General features: G+C 43.7%; 1 protein-coding gene across 1 annotated transcript in view; it reads right to left on the bottom strand.

Annotated features, from left to right (window-relative positions):
- The window catches only part of LOC122944035, a 76,499-nt gene extending 56,469 nt beyond the window's left edge, over positions 1 to 20,030 (bottom strand). Inside the window, exons 1-7 of the mRNA XM_044302237.1 lie at positions 19,945 to 20,030; positions 19,751 to 19,845; positions 14,036 to 14,092; positions 11,561 to 11,617; positions 10,003 to 10,056; positions 5,895 to 5,960; positions 4,742 to 4,789 (exon numbers count right to left, since the gene is read on the bottom strand). Coding sequence (XP_044158172.1) covers positions 4,742 to 4,789; positions 5,895 to 5,960; positions 10,003 to 10,056; positions 11,561 to 11,617; positions 14,036 to 14,092; positions 19,751 to 19,845; positions 19,945 to 19,993 — 426 coding nt within the window. The 5' untranslated portion in view covers positions 19,994 to 20,030. The remainder of the gene's footprint in view (positions 1 to 4,741; positions 4,790 to 5,894; positions 5,961 to 10,002; positions 10,057 to 11,560; positions 11,618 to 14,035; positions 14,093 to 19,750; positions 19,846 to 19,944) is intronic.
- Positions 20,031 to 25,450: the final 5,420 nt, after the last annotated feature.

Raw genomic sequence — 25,450 nt, 5'->3', positions numbered from 1 at the left:
TGTATAATAGAAAAACCTGTGTTTTTGGTCTTACAAATACTGATGAGTAGTGATGAGCAAAATTAGCTAAAATTTGATTTGGGTGCTTTGCCTAATATCACAAAGAAATTAGATTTGTGACGAATTACTTCATCACGAATCGCACTCCATTGTATGTAGTAGGCACAATAACGGGGAACGGCAATCGCACAACCCCCCATCAGTGAACCCCTCAGGTGCCGAGTTTATTGCTCATCACGCCATCTGAGATTAAAATTGAGGTCTTTCAGTGGTTAATCAAGTTTAAAAAAAAAATACTCACCTTATAAATTTGCTTGTGGAGGCACCGTCATGCCCATCTTGATTGAAGAAACTGGGCAAAATCTCGGCCCGAACAGTGACGTGGTGATGTCACACATTACCATGCGCAACACTTTGCATGGTTTCTGCAATCAAGATGGCTGTGACGGTCTCTCCGCAAACAAATGGGGTGAATATGTTTTTTATTTTTACCGCCATTTCGGGAGAAAAATATTTTTTACCACAAAGTGCGCTGAAATTCGGCTTTGTGTCGAATCGAATTTTCCCTGAAATTGGGATCAAAGTCAATTCGTTTGACTTTGATTCACTCAACACTACTGATAATATATAGACCAAATATTGATAATGTGATACATTGATAATACATTGATAATGTGATAATATGTAGATACATTGCATATTAACAGAGAGAAATATGATAAGAATGTTATTTAATAGCAGTTCCTCTTTGTAACATAACACTATATTACATTTAAATATATTAACTTGCACCAGTATCTACTTCATTCATTCTTTCAAATTATGAAAAGACTTAAAGGGGTTGTGCAGGCTTATTGGCGGGGGCCTGACAACCTATTCCCCCGACGATCAGCTGTTTGAGAAGGAGGTGACACTCCATGCAAGAGGCACTTACTCTTCATTATACTGCCCTTCGTCTAAGAAATCTCAGTTGTGTAGTGTACTTAGAAGTACTCGCTCCATTTACTTGGAACAAGCGAGTACTTTTAATTACAATGAGCCACCGTTGCAATGGAGATAGCACATAGTGCCATGAAGAGCAAATAGCGGTCATATGGAGTGCCGCCTCCTCTTCAAACAACTGATCGGACCTGGGTGTCGGACCCCTGCCAATCAGATATTGATGACCTATCCTGAGGATTGATGATCAATTTAAACTGCCTGCAACTACATACAGTCTATACTGTCTTATATACAGGGTCGGCGCCACCTGTAATGCGACCTAGGCAGCCGCAGTTTTAAAAAAAAAGCGTTGCCGCAAGTTTTTTTTTTTTTAAGTACGGCGGCGGGCCGCACTGCCCGGGCTGTTGCGTCTATGATTGTGCACCACCCGGGCGCAGCCTGAAGAGAGGGATTCACAGTCACAGGAGGGAAGCGCCGCTAGTGTAGCGTGGCCGAGCTCTGTTCGGTCCGCGGTACAGGAGCTTTTGTTTCCTGTACCCGGACGGACTGACAGGAAGTGCTCACTTAGTGTGCACTTCCTTTCAGTCTGGCCGGGTACAGGAAACAAATGCTCCTGTACCGTGGACGGAACAGAGCTCAGCCACGCTACATTAGAGGTGGGGGGGGGATGAGAGTGACAAGGGGGGGTAAATGAGAGTGACAAGAGGGGTAAATGAGAGTGGCAAGGGAGGGGGGGTAAATTAGAGTGACAAGGGGGGGTAAATGAGAGTGACAAGGGAGGGGGTAAATGAGAGTGACAAGGGAGGAGGGGGGAGTAAATGAGAGTGACAAGGGAGTGGGGGGGAGTAAATGAGAGTGACAAGGGAGGGAGGGGAGTAAATGAGAGTGACAAGGGAGGGGGGAGAAGAGAGTGACAAGAGAGGGAGGGGGAGAAGAGAGTGACAAGGGAGGGAGGCAATTGCGGACAAGAATAGGACATGTTCTATTTTTTTGCGGGAAATAGGAAGAAACCATGACACTCGTTTTCAGATGATCAGAAATAATTCATTTATTGTGCATCCCAGGATCTTTTTGAAAAATGGCCAACGTTTTGGTCCACTAGGATCTTGTTCACGGCCTTAGTATTATAGATCAGAAGACATCAGGTGGATCTATGATCTCCTGATCTATAATACTAAGGCCGTGAACAAAGTCCTAGTGGACCGAAACGTTGGCCATTTTTCAAAAAGATCCTGGGATGGACAATAAATTAATTATTTCTGATCATCTGAAAACGAGTGCCGTGGTTTCTTCCTATTTCAGACTGACCCTTTCCACTGAGCACCGACAGCCACACAAGGAGTGCCATCCACTATAATTATTATCTATTTTTTTGCGGAACGGAAGTGCGGACCCGGAATTCTGTGTCCGGGCAGCACATCATGCTGCCCCATAGGAATGAATGGGTCCGCAATTCCGTTCCGCAAAATGCAGAATGAAATTGCGGACATGTGAATGGAGCCTAAAAGGACACTATAGCCCAGGGATGGTCAACCCGAGGCTCTCCAGCTGTTGCAAAACTACAATTTCCATCATGCCCGGACAGTCTACAGCTATCAGCCTACAGCAGGGCATGGTGGGAGTTGTAGTTTTACAACAGCTGGAGAGCCTCAGGTTGGCCATGACTGCTATAGTCCCATAACCAGTACAGTTAATGTAGTTGTACTGGTGTCTATAGCCTGTTCCTGCAGAGAACAGACCCTGTGCAGTAGTGGTGGTAAAGGAGCACTATAGTGCCAGTAAAACAAACTAATTTTCCTGGCACTATATAGTTGTTAGCACTCTCGTGTCCCCCTCCCACTGGGCTGAAGGGGTTAAAACCCCTTCAGCCACTTACCTTTCTCCAGCGTCGGCACTGGGAACTCTTCTCCCCGATCCTCCTCTCAGCTGCGAATGCGCATGCACATGCATTCAAAACTATGTTCCGCGTCTTCCCACTGCAATTTTCACAGTGAGAATCGCGGAAGCACCTCTAGGGGCTGTCAGGGAGGCAGCTACAAGAAGCTTGATTAACCCTAAGGGAAACATAGCAGTTCTTTTAATTTAAATGCTGAGAAAGGGGTGGAACATATGTGATATCATGATATGGGCAGATCATCTGATAAAGGGGGGGGGGGGGCGGCAATTTTTATCTTGCCTAGGGCGGCAAAAATCCTTGCACCGGCCCTGCTTATATAGCCACAAACTGAGCAACTGCAGAATTGTAAGCCATAAAACTTTCAAAATCCAGATCTAATGGAGGCTTTAACTGTACAACTACTATACATGCAAGGGTAGATTCACAATTCACATTTTTTTTCCCATCTGTTTCACATATACAAAAAAACATGTACTGTATGTTAAATGGATGCCTCAGAATGATGCCATACAGCAGCATCTCTGGCGGTGCCAGTGCACTGGCTAAACAACTGGGGGGACCACCACCTGTGGAACTTCTTTATTTGGATCATCAGGATCTTCTCCAACCCCACCAGCCTATTGCCAGTCCCCTCTTTTCATTTTTGTTTATCGGGTTTATCTGAATTTATTGTTTGTGTATGAACATTTGTCGGCTCCTATGTATATTTCTCTTCCCCATAAGAACCCCCTGAGGAACCCAAGCGTGGGGGAAACGCATTGGCGTAAAAGAGAATAATTTATAGTTCCTATTACGGTGAATCAGGATAGGTACGAGGGTGGAGGCTCCACCATCAGGGGCTGTCTTTGGACAGAGGGCCAGGAAAGGGTCTGTGTAGGGACAATCAACCCATGAGTACATTCCCTACCCCCTCTGCTCCATACTATCTATGTTTTTTTGTTTATTTCTTTATCTTTTCTACAACAATTTGTTTCATTATTTAGTGGGCACTTACCTACTATTTAATGTGGAGATAGTCTGTAACGTGATCCATCAAGTCCCTTTTTAATCGATTTAATAAAATAGTGATTTTAGGGGATTTAGATGTTTTGTTAGATGAGACCCATTGATATCGTCTTTGAAATCAGTGTATTTTATGAATCACACAGCAGCATCCGTTCACCATAGAGTTAAATTGTAAGAAATTACCGTATATGTTTTCTTACCAGTCTGTGAATGATAGAAAAGTTTTGTATTCTTTTTTTTCCCCCCAATGGATACATTAAACGGATGAAAAAAAAAGGTGTAGTGAATCAACCTTAAAGGGGTTTTGTCATTACAGCAAATAGCATTTATTATGTAGAGAAAGTTAAAAATACATTAGTAAGTGGTTTGTATTATTATCCATATTGCTTCCTTTGCTGGCTGGATTCATTTTTCCATCACATTATACACTGCTCGTTTCCATGGTTATAACCAGCGTGGCTGTAAGCAACTATAAAAAAAAGCACCAGCCTATGTGAGCTCCCACGGTCCCGGTCACCAGAGAGTCCGACATTTTTTCATATAGTGTACAAGCATGACCACCAATTGCAGGATGGTCATAACCATGAAAACGAGCAGTATATAATGTGATGGAAAAATGAATCCAGCCAGCAAAGGAAACAATATGAGTAATAACAATACATTAGTAAGTGACTTGTATTAACTTTCTCTACATGATAAATGCCACTTGCTGAAGTGAGACAACCCCGTCAAGCAAGAAGAGACCATACAATCCATTACTAGGAATTAATTGGTAGCAGAGAAAATTCTTAGTCTTTACAAAAACAAAATATCCTTATAGTCTTTTTTATAACTAGCCAAAGAACACATTTGATATTAAAAACAAAGCCTCAATGTGCAGTGTAATTGTGTCCTTACCAAAAAACATACTGCTTCTGCTACAGGTTTAGTTATTCCTATAAGACCCTGGAAAAACACAAAACACAAGGTGGTTAGGTATTTTGTTTTGGAATATTTTTTTTCAAATAGAAGATTTTTGCATGCTGGGAATTGTAGTTTCACAGCAGCTGGAGTGACGAAGGTTGCTGATCCCTGTGCTACAGTGATATTATATCATGAAAGGGCATGGCATTCTACTCTTCTTGAAGGGCGGCACTCAGGTCATTGAGGTTCTGGGGTACAGAGTTACGAGCCTCTACACGGCGACTCAGCTGATCCCATAGGTTTTCAATGGGATTGAGGTCTGGAAATATATATAACATTTGACTCTACAGGATGTCATGGTTACTACCACTTTTCAAATATTTTGTATATGTCATCATAATGCTTAAGCCAGTGATTCCACTGCTTTCAGGGGACTCTATCACAAATCTAATACGTTTTGGACAAACAACAATCAGAAATCTTGGGGTTCAGTCAGTGGCATACCTCCAGTTGAGGCAGACCACAGAGCTTATATGGGGCAAATGGGGGAAGGGAGACCAGGGTAGACGAATGACACATCCACTAATTACACTTCATACCCCAGCTCCCAGACAGGCTCCCCTTCCAGTTCCTTGCTACCTTTGTGCCTGGGCCTCCTCCCTCCTTATCCAGCCCATCTGTGAAAAACATTGCCTCCATAGCAGCCCCCACAACTAACAGCAACAGGAAGTATTAATGGGGATGTGGGGTATTGTACACTATATAATAGGCATCAGTAAGCACAGTAAATGAGAGGTTTGGCACACTATAAAAGTAGCAGCAGCTGTGTATATATATATATAGTATAATGAGCCATACCCCCTTATGAATGTTGTCTTGTGCTGCTGTTATTATATAGTGTGCCAATGCCCAATCCCCCCCCCCCCCCCTCCCTCAATGAACTCTGTTTGGTTCGCATGTTCACCTCTGATATGGGCAGAATTAAATGCAGGTTTACATTTTATAAATGCTGTAGCACATTGCTTTTGACATATCTTTTTATTCATATCAATTTATCTGGACAAACAAAGTCTTATAATTAGTCGGTTTGAGTTTCATTTCTTCATTCACACTATAGAATAAATAAAATAAAAACTAGAAAACTTACTAGAATCCCCACGAGTGTTTTAGCTAAATCATTTATAGCCTGTTCGTCACCCAACAACATGTTTTCCTGTAGTTGGATAAAACGTTCTAAGCATTACTAAGTGCAATTTCAGAGAAACAATCACATTTTCTGATCATATTTTTGCAATTGTATTTACACTTTGATGTAAATGTACACTTCTCCTGACCGAATAAAGGATGAAATACAGAAGTCCTTTTTACACAAATGTACAGGGCTAATTTTATATAAATATAACATTGAGGAATCTTTGCTTAATATGTCCTCCTAGGTAGATCAGACACAATATAAAATATCTATATATGGAGATGTGTATTAAGCCAAATGTATTTAGCCAAATAAACACTTTTTGAGGTACAACTGCTTGGTTCATGTATTAAACGTTCATTTGTGTAACCATTGCACTACAACTTTTAGTTTTTTATTTATTCAATATACAAACTGACACAAAAATAAATTATTTCAATGTGTTCCCTATTTTGTGTAGATCATTTTGATTTACAATATACATGGTTTCCTGTAAACAGGTTGACAGTTTTGGTTGGCGTTGGGCTTTTTTATTTGTAATTTTTGTTATTTTTTTTAATTTTTATATTTATTTTTGGCACATAAGATGACCTCTGGAGGACACTGATACTTTTTAATTTTTTTTATTTTTTATTTTGCACTACCTTTACTGTAACTGGGGCATCCACAACAGCCCCAGTTACAAGAGAAAACAGCCCCAGTGGGGGAATTATACACAGTTAGAGCTGATCAGGGTCTGCTAAGACCCTGCCACTCTGATCTGGACCTGAGACACCCAGCGAACACGTGCCCACCAGGTCCAATAGAGGAGGCAGCTTTGACACTTTTTCAAATACACTTGGAAACTAGTCACATTACTCTACTTTTTTCATTTGACAAGGGTCATTTTTACCTTCAAGTTCAAGGCTGCCTGATGGGCAATCGTTTCTCTGATGGGCAATATTCATCTGTATGTTACCTAACCCCTTTGTGTCGGATATTTTCTGTTATGGAAGGTACATTGATGATATTTTGATCATTGGGCGTAGACCTTTACCTTCCATAGCAGAATTTTTGAAATATGTTAATGCCAACTCTCATAACTTTAAATTTACTTCTGAGGTGAACAAAAGGTGCTTTCCATTTTTGGATGTGCACTTATATGGTGACATTTAAACACACTCAGTTAAATGCAGAACTTATAGGAAACCTATTTCAGGAAGCCCCAACACAAGAAAAAAAATCTTTACCGATGGATGAGATTTTCAAACTGAATCTATTTGCATCAGTAAACGTTTGAAAAATAGAGGATATAAGTAATCTGTGTTATGTACCTAAAGACCTAGCTCACACAAAACAGAGTTTGGAAGGGATTTATTATATAGCAAAGAACACCACAGTTTTGGAGTTCAAAAATATCCATTTTTAAAAAATAAATACAGTTTGGATTTTATGTTATTCAAAAGTTTATAAAACATTATTTACCCATATTAAATAAGGATCTGATTTTCGGGGAAATTTTAAAACACAGCTGCAGGTTTGCAGCAAAAAGATCAAAAACCATTGGGAGTATTATTTCCCCCAGTGTTTGCCATAATAGGATACATTTGGTGAGTAGAAATTGATTGAGTATGCTGGGTCCATACCCATGTGGTAATAAAAGATGCAGTTTGTGCAAATACAGTATATGTTGAAAATGAGACGTTTCCAATGAACACATCATAATTAAACTTGTCCAGGGCCGTCTTTACCAAGGGGCAAAAGGGGCAGCTGTCCTGGGCCCAGGTGCTCCTGGGGGGCCCAAGGCAGCTGCCTCTTGAGCCCTGCTAGCTACTGCCCCGGGTGTCAGGCTGTCGGCTACACAGGCATCATGATCGTACTGTGTTAATGATCTTAATTCTAGGACCTTAATGAGTTTTGCTCTAGGACCTTAATGACATCATTACCATGTGACCAGTAACCTAGCAATTACTGGTCACATGGCTATGAGGTCATCACAGGTCTTACTGAGTTTTGCAGATGTTAACTGTGGATCTTTTTTGTGTAAAGATTGCATCAGAAAAAGGTGACAGGGGCTGTTATGTTAATATACTGTAAACTACTGTATAGTGGGGTGCTGTATACTGTGTGGTGGGCTGTATACTGTGTGGTGGGCTGTATATTGTGTAATGGGCTGTATACTGTGGGGGTGGGGGGGGTGTCCTGTATACTGTGTGGAGGCCTGTATACTGTGTGGTGGGCTGTATACTGTGTGGTGGGCTGTATACTGTGGGGCGCCTGTATAGTGTGGGGGGGGGGGCGTGCTATACTGCTGTACTGTATAGTGTGGGGGGCTGTATCGTGTATAGTTTGGGGTGCTGTATACAGTGAGGTGTTGTATACAGTGAGGTGCTGTATACTGTGGGCTGCTATACTGCTCTACTATATACTGTGGGGTACTGTATAGTGTGGGGTGCTAAACTGCATACTGTGTGGTGCTGTATACTATAGGGTGCTATACTGCATACTGTGGGGTGCTGGGGTGCACTGTAACACTAGGGTGAGCCAAGCCCTGGTCTCCTTCCTGCAGAGCGGTGCCCACTTCCGGCCTGAGTCCAGCTGCCCAGAGCACTGATCCTGAGCCGCTGGAGTCTTCAGAACTGGAAGTATTTACAGTCATTCACTGGACTCTACCAGATGTGTGGATTTTTTGTGTGTGTGTTGTGGTGGAGACTGTGATTGCCTGCTAAGGTGTGGGAAGGCGGGATCCAGGGGGCCCAAGTAAATTTTTGCCCAGGGTCCAATCAATATTAAAGACGGCCCTGAACTTGTCCTATTAGAACACTTATGATTTGTGATTCTACACATATTCATATTGTTGAATGTTGCCAATGTGATGTCCAGTATGTTGGATGTACTACACACACTCTGAGGAAAAGGATAGGAGAGCATTTATTTAATATCATCAATTCCACACCCAGGAACTTCTTTGGTTTGCAAAGCACTTTGTAAAAGTACAACAGAGTAATGTGAATAGTTTTCAAATGTTTGTAATTGAAAAAGTGTCAAAGCCATATCGAGGTGGTGATTGGAATGCTGAAATAATTTGTTGTAATATCCATTATTTAGTACATACTGCTCCATTACAGATTAAATGGTTAATGTTAGCATATGATCTAATGCAACCGTGATACCATGCCATTTCCTATTTAATGGAGTCTTCAATGTTGTACGGGGTTCATGTTATGATTAAAACCTTTTCTTTGAGGCTCAAAATGCATCAACCTCCTGGGATGTATTGTATCCAGTTATGCAATAAAGCATTGCTTAATTATCATAGGCTTCAGTGCTGGAGTTTCTGGTTTAAGGGCTTGGATTCAAGCCACTACTACTTGGTCAGTTTAACCACATTGGGAACAATCTAAAAACGATACCCAGAAAATATATATTTTCCCAGTTCCTCCCAATTTGGAATTTTGATGTTTTAGTATATGCAAATGAGCCTCTAGGAGCAATGGGGCTTTGTCATTTTGCCTAGAGGCTCGGCTCTCTCAGTAAATGCTGCGTCTTTTCCTATTTGATTGACAGGACCAGGTAGTGGACATGTTATCACACCTGGCCCTGTCAATCAAAGTGCAGATGGCACAGCAGTTTCAGTGAGAGCAGAGCCTGTAGGTGTAACGGCAACTCCCCGGTTGCACCTAGAGGCTCAATTGCATACATGAAAACATAATTTTCTCAGCAATGCAGGCACATAAGAACATGGGACCAACACAGATACCTGCAGCTGCCAAGCCCACATGTCAGCCAGTGTCAGAGGTACAGAACTGCTGACAGATGCCCTATAACACATCTGGAGTTTGCAGTGGATGCTAATATGAAAAGGCCTCATGTGGCCATGCACTAATAGCAGTTTATAGAACAACCCTATACTACCATAATACTAATACCATTGTGTGTATTTTTGTACACAAATATACAGTGACTAAACTGGATTCAGCTCTTTAATCCATGGTTCTTAACTACAGTACATAACATAATGTAAAAAATACATTATCTGCTTAACATTTTTAAGCTTACACAGTGGTTATCTGTAATAACTTACAAGTGATACTTTGGTTAAGCCAAGAAGTGTTTCGAGAGTACAATCAGTAGCTCCCTGTTAAGACAGCAGAAAAGAAAAATCCTTTATTATAGGGTATAATGTATAAGCAATGCATTTAGAATAGTTCTTATTATCATCATTCATCCCCATTCACTTAGCATATTGCTGGCAACACATTCCCTGTTCACACAGGGCAGTATGCCACTGAAAAAAAGACTGCAAAATAATGTGCCCTTTTGTTGGGTGATTGATGACACCTTTGCTTGGACCAATGTTTGCATGAATGTTAGTTCTGCATTATTATCCCAATTATCACCCAGTGTAAAAGGGCATGTACCCACTATATTCACACACTGTAACACTTTGAATCTTGGAGAAGATCTGGAACAGTTTTAATCTCACTGGGCAAGTAAGATAGCGTAAGGACTTAAAGGACAGGGAGATGGAATTGGATAGTCTCAGGATACACAACTGTGTAACTGATTCTAAGTGGAGGCCTTGGAGTGGAAATTTGGGCGTAGCAGTGCCTCAGTAGCACCTGTCTCCTGCCAGTTGGAACAATGACTGCTCCAGTGAAGAGGAGGAAAAGATCACAAGAAAAGCACTGGTGGTGTTTGGTCTGCAAAACTATAAGTATTGACCAAAGTAAATGAGAATTCTGGAAGTAAAATCTTGTTCACTGGATGGTCAGGTTTGGTACATTGCAGACCACAGTGATAGAAAAGTGATAGCTAGAGAAAAACCCACCATCAGATAGTGGCAAAGAAAAAAAAAAAAATTCTTAAAATTATTTCAGAAACTAGGATGTAAACTTAGCAGTGATCTAGGCAGCAAAGATAGATACAGTGAGAGAGATTGATATATATATATATATATATATATATATATATATATGTATATATATCAAGAGAGAGAGAGAGAAATAGATAGAGAGAAATAGATATAGATCTATATTAGAGGGAAATTACAATTTTATTTTATTTGAAACTTTATTTTTTTATTAACAATTTTTTTTTTTTACAGTTTTTTTGTCCCACTGTGTGACTTAAACTTTTGGGGGTCTGATCCCCTTTGCAATGCTTTACAATGTGTGTGTATTGTTAGGCATTGCCTGTCAGTGTATTACCAGTGTAATATACTTACCGTTGCCTAGCAGACCCACACTAAGGGACTGGATCTCCTAGGCATGCAAAGAGAGCAAGCTCAGATGTCTATGCAAGGCATTGGGCTGTCTTCTAACCCATCGGGTCCCTGTCACTGCAGCACAGGGGCCCTTACCTACCGCAAACACCTTCTATGCCACAGTCAGCGCTGACAGTGGCATTTAAAGGGGTAATCCTCCGGTACCGGCTTTTAGAGTCAGTGATCGGGTGCACACCGCTCCTTTGCCTGCCCCGGTCAGCATGACGTACTAATACATCCAATTCAGGGAAGTCACTTCTTGCTTTGAGGTGCTAATACGTCATATGTAGGGAAGGGGTTAAAAAAGGTTAGAAGGTAAGTAATATACTGTGTGTTCATATGTTGACATTTAAAAACAGAAAGCTATATATCTTACCAATAGGTCTGCCAGCTTTTGGATAGCTTCCTTCAAATTTGCTTCATTGTATTTAGACTGTGGAATGACAATAGACAGAGTAACTACAGTGAACTGGATGCAAATTCAAATTATCTCCTGCTTAACAAGTTACATTTCATAGCTGATTGGGTTAATTATTTTGAGCACATAAAATTTAAAAAACGTTTTAACCTTCTTTCCATCAATGTGGTCCTAGAGCCCAGGTCTTGAGGACTGCACTGTATGGACATCTGTATCTTTTTTTACAAACCACACAGCCGAGCTAAGCTTGATGGTAACGTGTTAAGTAATGAATGGCAAGAAAAAGATAACTAACTTTTCAATGGATTACAATGGCTTTTGTCACAAGATAACCAAGATAACACTGTAATAACAATGTGTTATCAGAGCCAATCGTACATGTGACTATACAGCGCTTCTGTGAGCAAGCTGCACATGTAGGGACTTACTTTTATTCATCCTGACCCAATGGCCTGTACTGGCGCGAGCAGCACATGATCAGGCCACGTTTTAAGTAACTAACTGAATATAAACAATAAAGGTTTATATTCCCTGTTAACAAAGGTCTTGAAAATGGAGGAATTAATATATATATATAAAAAAAACAAAAAAAAACTGTTAAACTGGCTTAGACTACATTCAAATCCCCACAGTCTGCTGGAGTTGACTGACACTTGATTCTACCGTTCACCACCAGATTACCATTAACTATAATGGGATCCAGTGGTGATCTGGCCTCTATTCAGCATAAATGCTTGGTTTCCTAAGGACGAAATACCTTTCTATCAAGCAAACATCTGGCATTTATGCCGGAAGAATGTAGCCTTAGCTAGAACAAATATTTCTAAGTTTTGAAGTGAAACATAATGGGGGTTTGGTAGTGATGGTGCAGAGATTTAAGTTTTACACTTTCTTGTTTGGGATGTACAAACATGCTATTGTACGTTGTAATTATTTCTTGTAGTAACATGATTCAGAATTGTAGAGCGGAGAATGTATTTATTCTCCTGCCTTCTCTTTTACAGTTGTATAAGAGTTGCATTTAAAGGGGTATTCCCATCACAGAGAATGGCTCTGGGACCCGCACCTAAAACGAGAACGGTATGAAGAAGAATACGCTGGACCTTAGGTCGAGCGTATTCTTCTTCATACCGTTACCCAAGCGGCAGGATGGCTCCTGCCCAAGGCGATCGGACAAATCTAGGCTGCACCAACCGTCACCTAGTTACACTTGATCTCCATTGCAGTTGCGTCCAATTGATGCAACCGCAATAGGTGAGCAAACCATTTATTTTACTAGAAATCTGATTTGCTGAATTTACTTACCCTATGAGCGCCTTCTCTATCCTATTGGCCATTATCTACAACGAAAACGGAGCAGGGAGAGCCGTGGCAAAAGTCGAAATTGCGATGCGAGTAATATAACACAAAATAATCACATGAAGATTTCAACTTAGCACAGCTATATTCCATATTCTAGCCTAATATGGAATATAGCTGTGCTAAGTTGAAATCTTCATGCGATTATTTTGTGTTATATTACTCGCATCGCAATTTCGACTTTTGCGTATGTTCTTAATATTGCTCTAACTTCGTCTTTTAGAATATTCGTAATATTCTGAAAGACGAAGTTAGAGCAATATTACGAATATTCTGAAAGATGAAGTTAGAGCAATATTACGAATATTCTAAAAGACGAAGTTAGAGCAATATTGCGAAATTTCGTAAAATACACATATAGATTAGATTGTAATTTAGCTAATATGGAATATAGCAGTAAGTTGAAAACACCACTGACTGGAGCAGCCAGGAAGCCAGGAATCCAAAGGACAGGTAAGAACAACTTAAGGGAAGTGGGAAAGAAAAAAATATAACAATAAAAAAAAAAAAGAATATTCGATTTCGCGAATATATAGAATGATATTCTAAATATTCGCGAAATCTCGAAATTGCGATATTCGAGAAAAAAAATCGCAATTCGAATATTCGCGCTCAACACTAGACATCATCTTGCGCGCTCAGCATGATCACGTGGTGACCGCAGATCCCGCTCACTGCAGGTCCTCTGGAGGGTTTTCTTCAATCAAAACGGGAGCAGATAGCCTCTCCATGAGCAAGTGGATGAGGTGAGTGTCATTTTTTTTTCAGCCACCATTTTAGGAAAAATTGATTCATTACCACAAAGCGTGAGGAAATCCGTCTTTGTAACAAATCAAATTTTTCCTGAAATTCTGATCAAAGTCCACTGTGGATACTTTCATTCACTCAACACTAGTTATGACCACACTATTTCCACCATCAAAAATGCCAGAGAGGATGATGAAAAACATATAGAGGATCTGAATATTAATGAGAACAGAGCTTTTTCAGCATTTCTGTTTTGGAACTGAAAATTAGGTCCTCATGACTGTCTGTTCTCATAACCATCACAGAGAGACACAATATGATACTTACTGGACCATGATAGAAACACACAAATTTTGTCAGTGCTGGAAATAAGCCTGAAACAGCCTAGTTAAGAAAAGACAATTAAACGTATTAGTCAATGAAGGCTTCATAATCTTCAAACATATTTGTAGGTTGAATGATCACATGTATGTGTATTGTGTGCAGTGGCGTCTCTAGCTTTCAAATTTTGGGGGGGCACACTGGGGGCCAGGACAAAAGTAGGGGGGGCAGCTATAACAACGATACATTTACACAAGTACACTTAGAAATGCTGCGATACTTTACCCAATACCTAAAACCGCAACAGGGAAGAAAAGTCCAGCTGTCTGTGGATGACACTGCTATGGGGGGGGATCTGTGGATGCCACATACCGTGTAATGTATAGCATCTTATGCTATATGTGTCATCCACAGATCCACCCCATGACAGTGTCATCCCCATTTCCCCCTCCATAACAGTGTCATCCACAGATCCCCCTCCTTTTAACAGTGTCATCCACAGATCCCCCTCCTTTTAACAGTGTCATCCACAGATCCCCCTCCTTTTAACAGTGTCATCCACAGATCCCCCTCCTTTTAACAGTGTCATCCACAGATCCCCCTCCCTATAACAGTGTCATCCACAGATCCCCCTTCCTATAACAGTGTCATCCACAGATCCCCCTCCCTATAACAGTGTCATCCACAGATCCCCCTTCCTATAACAGTGTCATCCACAGATCCCCCTTCCTATAACAGTGTCATCCACAGATCCCCCTCCCTATAACAGTGTCATCCACAGATCCCCCTTCCTATAACAGTGTCATCCACAGATCCCCCTTCCTATAACAGTGTCATCCACAGATCCCCCTTCCTATAACAGTGTCATCCACAGATCCCCCTCCCTATAACAGTGTCATCCACAGATCCCCCTTCCTATAACAGTGTCATCCACAGATCCCCCTTCCTATAACAGTGTCATCCACAGATCCCCCTTCCTATAACAGTGTCATCCACAGATCCCCCTCCCTATAACAGTGTCATCCACAGATCCCCCTTCCTATAACAGTGTCATCCACAGATCCCCCTTCCTATAACAGTGTCATCCACAGATCCCCCTTCCTATAACAGTGTCATCCATAGATCCCCCACCCTATAACAGTGTCATCCACAGATCCCCCTTCCTATAACAGTGTCATCCACAGATCCCCCTCCCCGCCACTCACAGGAGTGTACATTTGACATTTCTAAACCGTAATCCATATCCTGCAGTAACTTTAACTTTAAATCAGGATTAAGCGGCCGCTCATCTCTACTAGTACCTTAACCTTACACCACTCGGCTAGCTTCGGAAACAGGGCCAGGCTACAGCCTACAGGTACTGCGTGTTAGTTCTTATCGAGCGAGTGCTGATTTCTGCAGGTCAGAGCATACGGATTACAGTTTAGAAGAAATGTACACTCCTGGGAGCGGCCCAGACCAGCGGCGGATCCAGAGCCTGGTCTCGGAAGGGGCGCTTCCAGATTAATTTCTGTCCACCGCCACAGAACAAGGGTGCTTATAGAACAGACTGCACAGTGTACCGGTATACTATATATTGTGGGGCACAGCGTGGCGGTATACTGTATATTGTGGGGCACAGTGTAGGCTATATGTGTATAACAAACATATTTGACATGAAGACTTACAGTTACTTGGCTTGGCCCTTGGGGGTCTCGGACGCCACTTCCACACTTTGGCCGGGGGCTCGGCGGAGCTGATGTGTTTTATCCTAATGAGAAAGATTTCATAATAAGGATTTGGAGAAGAGGCAGAGGAATAGCAGAGCAGGGAGAGGCTGGTGCTGCTACTAGGGGTCATACCATGGGGGAGTAATAACGCCCACCATAATGCCCCCCGGTAGTAATAATTCTCCTTATAATGTGACAATGCAAAAAATACCCCCTTATGCCCCCAGTTGAGCTAATGTCCCCCATAATGTGCCAGTATAAAATACCCCTATATAGTGCCCCCAGTAAATGCCCCATAGTGCTCCTCTCCCCCTTCCTCCTAGTGCCCCCATAATGTACCAGTATAAAATGCCCCAGTAGATGCCCTCAATGTCCCCCATAATTTTGCAAGTATAAATTACCCCTTCTTAGTGCCCCCGTAGATGACTCCACGTACCAGTAATAAGACCCACATTACGTGCCAGTAATAAGCCCCCCATCATGTGCCAGTAATAAGCCCCCCATCATGTGCCAGTATTAGGTCCCCCCATCATGTGCCAGTATTAGGTCCCCCCCATCATGTGCCAGTATTAAGCCCCCCCATCATGTGCCAGTATTAAGGCCCCCCCATCATGTGCCATTATTAAGTAAGTACCCCCCCCCTTCATGTGCCATTATTAAGTAAGTCCCCCCCAATGTGCCATTATTAAGTAAGCCCCCCCATCATGTGCCATTATTAGGTAAGTCCCCCCCCCCCCCCAAGTATCACTATTGTAAAAAATAAATAAATAATTATACTTACCTCAGTGTCAGCGATGCGATGCAGGCCTCTTCTGGCCTGTGTCCCACGCTGTATGGCTCAGGCGGCGTGATGACGTCATCGCGCGCCTGCGCCGGCCTCTGATAGGCTGCCGGTCTAGTGCCTGCAGCCTATCAGAGCAAGGGGAAGGGACACGCCTCTCCCTCCCCTGCACCGCCGCTTAGTGATGGGAAGTTCGGATCTTTTAGGTGAATCGGTTCATTTGAATCAGCTCATTCAAATGAACCAATTCATGAATCGGATATTCGGTTCACTTGGTGAGTCAGACTGCTGAGCTGACTCGCAAGTGAACCGAAGACTCTAGGTGCCGGTGCGCATGCGCAGATGCTTGATACATTCGATTCACTCACTACTTGCTGCGCTGCTGACTCAGTGCAGTCGGCTCGTCTTCTTCAGCTCTCTCTGAACTCTGATTACTAGTATTGAGTGATTTATTATAGTAAAGGGAAGCTGAGGCTGACGCCGGACAGGAGGACTCAGGAGTCAGACAGGAGTCAGAAGCTGTCACTGTGGTGTACAATGTGAATTGTTGTCTGTTGTGCATTGTTACCCACAGTGACAACAGTCTGACACTGACAGTACAATCCATAAAGGTGATGTGAACCCACCCTTAGGGCTCTTTCACACCCGCGTTGTCCGGATCCGGCATAGAGTTCCGTCGTCGGGGCTCTATGCCGGAAGAATCCTGATCAGGATTATCCTAATGCATTCTGAATGGAGAGAAATCCGTTCAGGATGCATCAGGATGTCTTCAGTTCCGGAACGGAACGTTTTTTGGCTGGAGAAAATACCGCAGCATGCAGTACTTTTTGCTCCGGCCAAAAATCCTGAACACTTGCCGCAAGGCCGGATCCGGAATGAATGCCCATTGAAAGGCATTGATCCGGATCCGGCCTTAAGCTAAACGTCGTTTCGGCGCATTGCCGGATACGACGTTTAGCTTTTTCTGAATGCTTACCATGGCTGCCGGGACGCTAAAGTCCTGGCAGCCATGGTAAAGTGCAGCGGGGAGCGGCATACTTACCGTCCGTGCGGCTCCCGGGGCGCTCCAGAGTGACGTCAGGGCGCCCCAGGCGCATGGATGACGTGATCGCATGTACACATCATCCATGCGCATGGGGCGCTCTGACGTCATTCTGGAGCGCCCGGGAGCCGCACGGACTGTAAGTATACCGCTCCCCCGCTCCCCACTACTACTATGGCAACCAGGACTTTAATAGCGTCCTGGCTGCCATAGTAACACTGAAAGCATTTTGAAGACGGATCCGTCTTCAAATGCTTTCAGTACACTTGCGTTTTTCCGGATCCGGCGTGTACCTCCGGCAAGTGGAGTACACGCCGGATCCGGACAACGCAAATGTGAAAGGGCCCTTAGTTATATAGCTACTGAATGAGATGCCTTTAACATATATATCTCCTGAGAAGCCAATTTGATTCTAAACGGTTAATTTAATTCAACCTGTAATCTAAACTCTTGTGTCATCTGTCACTTCTCCTGTCCCTTAATCTTATCACTGCTGCAACAAAAGCAGCCTCAGCCTCAGTGTAAGGCTACTTTCACACTAGCGTTCGTCGGTCCGCTCGTGAGTTCCGTTTGAAGGGGCTCACGAGCGGACCCGAACGCTTCCGTCCAGCCCTGATGCAGTCTGAATGGAGCGGATCCGCTCAGACTGCATCAGTCTGGCGGCGTTCAGCCTCCGCTCGCCTCCGCACGGACAGGCGGACAGCTGAACGCTGCTTGCAGCGCTCAGCTGTCCGCCTGGCCGTGCGGATCCGTTCAGACTTAGGCTACTTTCACACTAGCGTTCGATCGGATCCGTTCTGATCGGATCCGTTCATAATAATGCAGACGGAGGCTCCGTTCAGTACGGATCCGTCTGCATTATTTTAGCATATAAAAGCTAAGTGTGAAAATAGCCTCGTACGGATCCGTCCAGACTTTCAATGTAAAATCAATGGGGGACGGATCCGCTTGAAGATTGAGCCATATTGTGGCATCTTCAAACGGATCCGTCCCCATTGACTTACATTGTAAGTCTGGACGGATCCGCACGCCTCCGCACGGCCAGGCGGACACCCGAACGCTGCAAGCAGCGTTCAGCTGTCCGCCTGTCCGTGCGGAGGCGAGCAGAGCGGAGGCTGAACGCCGCCAGACTGATGCAGTCTGAGCGGATCCGCTCCATTCAGACTGCATCAGGGCTGGACGGAAGCGTTCGGGTCCGCTCGTGAGCCCCTTCAAACGGAGCTCACGAGCGGACCGACGAACGCTAGTGTGAAAGTAGCCTAATGTAAGTCAATGGGAACGGATCCGCTTGAAGAGGTCACCATATGGCTCAATCTTCAAGCGGATCCGTCCCCCATTGACTTTACATTGAAAGTCTGAACGGAATTTTTTCTAAGTTATTAATGCAGACGGATCCGTACTGAACGGAGCCTCCGTCTGCATTAATATGATCGGATCCGTTCAGAACGGATCCGATCAAGCGCAAGTGTGAAAGTAGCCTAACCTGTTCTACCCTCTGACTCGCTGCTCTTTTAACTCAATGAATCGAATGAGTCACAAACTAAGTCGGATCTTTAGATTCTTTTAACTTGTGACTCATTCGATTCCTTTCTATTCTGACTCCCCTGCACTTACTTGTGTGACTCAGACGACTCGATTCAGAGAGCTGCTGGTGTGCTGTGCTTGCCTTGCCCCCTCAGCTCTGGTCGGTGATTGGTTGGTGGGCGGGGAGGGGTGGGGCTGGCAGAAGCCAGCTTCCACTCTGAGATCATATTACGCTCCTCCCCGTCCCTCCCTCAGGCTTCGGCTCCCTGCGTCCCTGCTGCCAGCAGCGTGAGGTGAGAGAGAGACTGTGACTGAGCTGAGCTGAACTCGGATCAGTCAAGTGAATGCTGCTGGCAGCAGGGGGGGGCGCATTTTAGTTGGGGGGGCACATGGGGGGGCCCAGCATGATGTTGGGGGGGCCGTGGCCCCCTCTGGCCCCCCCCTGGCGACGCCACTGATTGTGTGACATAGAAAATTAGGTGAGTACATTAAATAATACGAGCTGAACCATTGAAGCTACTTTTAAACAGTAAATGGTATACAGTCCTTTTTACACATAAATGAACTAGGATTGAATAAAACAAATTAATATTTATTATTGTTAGTAGTTGTCCAAATTTCAATGTGCCATGAATTACTGACACTTTTAACTTTAAGAATCTTACCTTTATTGCATTTTTAATGCACGCCTCAGAATTTGGTGCTGTACCTGGTACTGGATATAGCATTTGATTTGGCATTGGCGGCGGGGGAACTATGTCTTTATATATAGCAAACAAGAAAAAGCAACAAATCAGCTCAATGTATATCAGTATAAGGTTCAACTAATTTTAAAGTCTATCATGTTGTATCTACATACCAGCTGCAAGGCTGAGACCAGCCAATGCCAAGAATATGATGATCTTCATTCTACTGATTGTTGAGTAGAAGGCATGAATGGCGGTAGTCAATGTCCTCCTTTTATAGCGCTAAAAAGGAGGACGTCACTTAAGATGGCACTGTACACATTGTTATGTGTCCTAGTCTTTAATGAGAGAATTATTATAATAAAGTTTATTAGTACACTTAAGAAAACAATGAACGTTTGCCGATATTTCACATCCTGTATTAAAAGCAAACATGACTAATGATGGATGACATTTTTGCCCTTTGGCTTTTCTATTTGGCATATTTTGCTGTAAGTGAAATATGCTTTATTAACCCCTTAGTGACCAGCCTGTTTTGGGCCTTTCTGACCAAGGGTTTTTCTTCCTTTTTTCATCGTCACGTTGCAAGAGCTATAACGTTTTTTATTTTTCCATCTATATAGCTTTATGAGGGCTTGTTTTTTTGCGGGACAAGTTGTAGTTTATAATGGTGCCTGTTTGGGGTACACATAACTTTCTAATTAACTTTTATTAACTCTTTCTGGCAGGGAAATGGGAAAAAATAGCAATACTGCCACTGCATTTTCAAGTTATAAATTTTATGGCGTTCATTTTTCGGTATAAATAACATAATATCTTTATTCTCTTGGTCAGCACGATTACAGTGATACCAAATACATATAGTCTGGCTGAAATCTCGCGCAGGCGCAGTACCGCCTACTGCCTGCGCCTGTGCGATCTGACTGCTCCTGAGGGAAACAGCCTCAAAAGTGTCACTGAACATGCGCAGAGCCCAGTGACATATTTTTATTGCTGTTGCCCTCAGGAGCCGTCGGATCGCACAGGCGCAGGCAGTAGGCGGTACTGCGCCTGCGCAAGATTTTAGCCGGACTAACTGAAGATTCAAGGTGCCTGGTTTGAATGCATTAGCTGACGTACCAGAGGGGGCGGCGCCATTAAACTAGACTGTGGGACGATACTACATAGGAGGCTTGCTTGGGCTATAAACTAAGGCGGGCTAGGCACTGCAGGGGGGGGGCGTTACTGGGCTCAGAGGGTGAAGAATAACGCCCCTCTGGGCACCTTCTGGGTTAATTTGCATATCACAAAGATTTTTAGCAAAACAAAAGCATTAAAATAAGAAAGAAAACCACTGCAGGATATAAGGCAATTTATTACACATGGCAATGGTGAGAGCTTGATATGGTCAAACCAGGTGACAGATTCCTTTTTTACAAATCGGCACTTCACAACTTTAACGGTTTATTGCTCGGTCTTGCAACTTGGCACCCAAATGAATTTTACCTCCTTTTCTTCTCACAAATACAGCTTTCTTTTGGTGGTATTTGATAGCTGCTGAGAGTTTTTATTTTTCTGATATTAATCAAAATAGACCGCAATTTTCTAAAAAAAAGTGTATTTTTAACTTTTTCTGGTAAAATTGTTCAAATATAATTACATTTCTATACAAGTTTGTGTTAGAATTTATTGTGCTACATGTCTTTGATAAAAAAAAATCTAATAAGTGTATATTTATTGGTTTGCGCAAAAGTTATAGCATTTACAAACTATGGTACAAAAATGTGAATTTCCGCATTTTTAAGCAGCTCTGACTTTCTGAGCACCTGTCATGTTTCTTGGGGTGCTAGAATGCCAGGATAGTATAAATACCCCCCAAATGACCCCATTTTAGAAAGAAGACACCCCAAATTATTCGCGGAAGGGCATGGTGAGTTCATGTATGATTTAATTTTTTTTCACAAGTTAGCGGAAAATGACACTTTCTGAGGAAAAAAATAAAATAATAAAGTTTCCATTTCTGCTAACTTCTGGCAAAAAAATATAAAATCTCCCATGGACTCACTATGCCCCTCAGTGAATACCTTGGGGTGTCTACTTTCCGAAATGGGGTCATTTGTGGGGTGTGTTTACTGTTCTGGCTAAATTGTGAGCAACCCTGTAAAGCCTAAAGATACTCGTTGGACTTTCGGCCCCTTTACACACCTAGGCTGCAAAAAAGTGTCACACATGTGGTATCGCCGTACTCAGGAGAAGTAGGGCAATGTGTTTTAGGGTGTATTTTTACATATACTTATGGTGGGTGAGAGAAATATCTCTGTAAATTGACAACTTTGTATACATTTTTTTTTAAAGTTGTCATTTACAGAGATATACCCATACTGTGTGTGAGTAAAATGTAAAAATACACCCCAAAACACATTGCCCTACTTCTTCTGAGTATGGTGATACCACATGTGTGACACTTTTTTGCAGCCTTGGTGCGCAAAGGGGCCCAAATTCCAATGAGTACCTTTAGGATTTCACAGGGCATTTTTACGCATTTGGATTCCAAACTACTTCTCACGCTTTAGGGCCCCTAAAATGCCTGGGCAGTATAAATACCCCACAAGTGACCCCATTTTGGAAAGAAGACACCCCAAGGTATTCCGTTAGGGGCGTGGCGAGTTCATAGAAGGTTTTTTTTTTTGGCACAAGTTAGCGGAAAATTATTATTTTTTCTTTTTACAGAGTCTCATATTCCACTAACTTGTGACAAAAAATAAAATCTTACATGAACTCACCATACCCCTCATGGAATCCAAATCCATTATAATATACAGGGGGAATAATATTATGGGGAATGGGGGACTATCTTTATGGCTCTAGCACAGTATTGGGGGGCAGCAGGATGACAGTGTTGAGACACCAGGAAGGAGAAGATGATAGTAAAGTGAGGAACCTAAAAAAAATTTGGTGAAACTCTGCAGAGACAAGAAGCGGCTGAAAGAATGTATCATGGCAGTCTTATCTCTGAATGAAGACGTTGAGGAAAGTCTACATCACAGGAGACGTCACTGGATGTAACAGGTATGGTTCGGTATTATACTGTAGTAATAATGTCCATGCACATATCTGTTTCACGGTAGGGTTGGGGGAGGAGATTGAGAATATGGCCCACCCTGCCGCATCCTGGCCCGAGACTTCAGGTCACACAGTGTGAATTCTGGGACCTCACACCCATCTACTACATTATCTGTACTCAGAGAGTTATCTCTGTGTAATCTGAAGTGTTACATAGGACTGCTAGTGATCTACTACGGTATCTGTTAAAAGGGGCGTGCCTGGGGTAGGGGGGGGGCGCAATTTTTAGCTTGCCCCGGGTTATGGCAACCCACGCTACGCCACTGAGGGGGCCACACCAAACAGGCCCGCAACTGTTCCCCAGAGCAACCCCTTGTGGCAATCTCTCTTGCCATGGGGTAGGTGGTCCGCAGTCTGGTGCTGTTTTGAGGAAAGTGCGAACGATAAAAGAATTGTCATTTGCAACCTGTGCCGTACCAAAATGAGCAGAGGCGTGAACACTAGCAACCTCACCACCACCAGCATGATCCGCCACATGGCATCAAAGCACCCGAATAGGTGGGCTGAACACCTGGGTCCAAAACCAGTGTCTGCGGATCACACCACTGCCTCCTCTTCCCCTGTATTATATACTGGCCCATCAGACACAGCAGGCGGCAGTCCAGACCACAGGGGGACACCTAACATGTGACATCTCCTTTTCTTCTGGGGAATAAAGGTGAATTCTCAGTTCTTCCTACATGGCCTGCCCCATCATGGTATCGATCAGGACACAGTAAATATATCCAGTATTATCAGTTTTTTTTTAATCCTGCATGATGTTACCTATTACATATTTTAAAAAGGGTCCATTTCCAGGTTAAAACTCAGGTATACGGACACCTATACTAACTGTATATTTAATTCTATAATAAATTTTCTATATACTGGCCAATCCCCTGTCCAAGACCCAAGCCCGGATGCCTCCCGCCATGCACCTGGACCTTTGCAAGCACCATCAGCTAGCGCATCCACTTCAGTGTCCCAGCGCAGCATACGGATGTCTATACCCCAGGCTTTTGAACAAAAGCACAAATACCCAGCCACCCACTCACAGACCATAGCACTAATGCACACCTTTACAAATTGCTGGCCCTGGAAATGTTGGCATTTAGGATTGTGGACACTGAGGCTTTCCACAGCCTGATGGCGGCGGCTGTCCCGATGAACTTTGTCCCCAGCCGCCAATTTTTTTCACGGTGTGCAGTCCCAGCCTTACACCAGCATGTGTCCCGTAACATCACCCGTGCCCTGACCAACGCAGTTATTAGGAAGGTCCACTTAACGACTGACACATGAACAAGTGCTTTTGGCCAGGGATGCTACATTTCCCTGACAGCACACTGAGTAAACGTTGTGGAGGCTGGGAGCGAGTCGTACCCTGGTATGGCACAGGTGCTACCGATGCCAAGGATTGTGGGCCCTACTTCCATCAGGGTTTCCGCCACCACCTACATTAGTGGCTGCAACCCCCCCCCCCCCTTCTCCTCCTCCTCCTCCACTTCCACCTCTGAATTATCATCTTGCAGCACCAGTCAAACATCAGTCCGTAGAGGGAAGCAGTGTAGCACTGCAATGGGGAAGCGGCAACAGGCACATTGGCAGATCCAGGTGGGAACAACGGGGCAATCCCCCCCCCAAGAATGTAGTGAGAGCCAGGGGCGGACAGTGGACTGAACACTCCAGGCCCGGCGGCGGTGGTAGCGGCAGGGAGAGATGAGCGCTTCCATTGTGGAAGCGCTCATCTTCATATTCATCTGTATTGCCGTCCTGAAGACAGAGCTACAGATGAATGTGCAGAGGAGCAGGAAAAGGCGTCTCCCTTGCTCGTTCCTCTGATAGGCTACAGGCACTAGGCCAGCAGCCTATCAGAGGCCGGTGCAGACGGCGCAATCACATCATCGCGCCGCCTGAGCCGTGCAGAACGGGACACAGGCCGGAGAGGTCTGCATCACATCGCAGTGTCATGGAGGTAAGTATAAGTGTTTATTTTTTTAATTATTTTTAGTACAGTATGGCAAGAAGGGGGATGGGGCCCTATATACTGGCATATTATTGGGGGAGCACTATGGAAAAGGGGGGAGCACTATGGAGGCATCTAATGGGGGCCCTATATACTGGCACATTATTGGGGTGAACACTATGGAGAAGGGGGGAAGGAGCACTATGGGGGCATCTAATGGGGGCCCTATATACTGGCACATTATGGGGAGGAGCACTATGGAGAGGGGGGAGCACTATGGGGGCATCTAATGGGGGCCCTATATATTGGCACATTATGGGGGGCACTATGGAGAAGGGGGAAAAGAGCACTATGGGGGCATTATATAGGGGCATTTAATACTGGCACCCATTTTGGTGCCACTATGGGGAAGGGGGGATAGAAGCATTATTGGGGTATCTATCTAAAGCAGTCTATAGGAGCATTTTATACTGCCACATTATGAAGGGCACCATGGGGACAGGGGAGGAGCACTATGGGGCATCTTCTGGGGGCACTATATAGGACGGGGAGGAGCACTATGGGGGCATCTTCTGGGGTCACTATATAGAAGTATTTTATACTGGCACAAATTATAGGGGGACTATGGGCACCTT

Source organism: Bufo gargarizans, chromosome 7, assembly GCF_014858855.1.
Source record: "Bufo gargarizans isolate SCDJY-AF-19 chromosome 7, ASM1485885v1, whole genome shotgun sequence".
NCBI classification, from domain to species: domain Eukaryota; kingdom Metazoa; phylum Chordata; class Amphibia; order Anura; family Bufonidae; genus Bufo; species Bufo gargarizans.
Note: the sequence above shows the minus strand (reverse complement) of the source record. Positions and strands in the feature narration are given on the sequence as shown.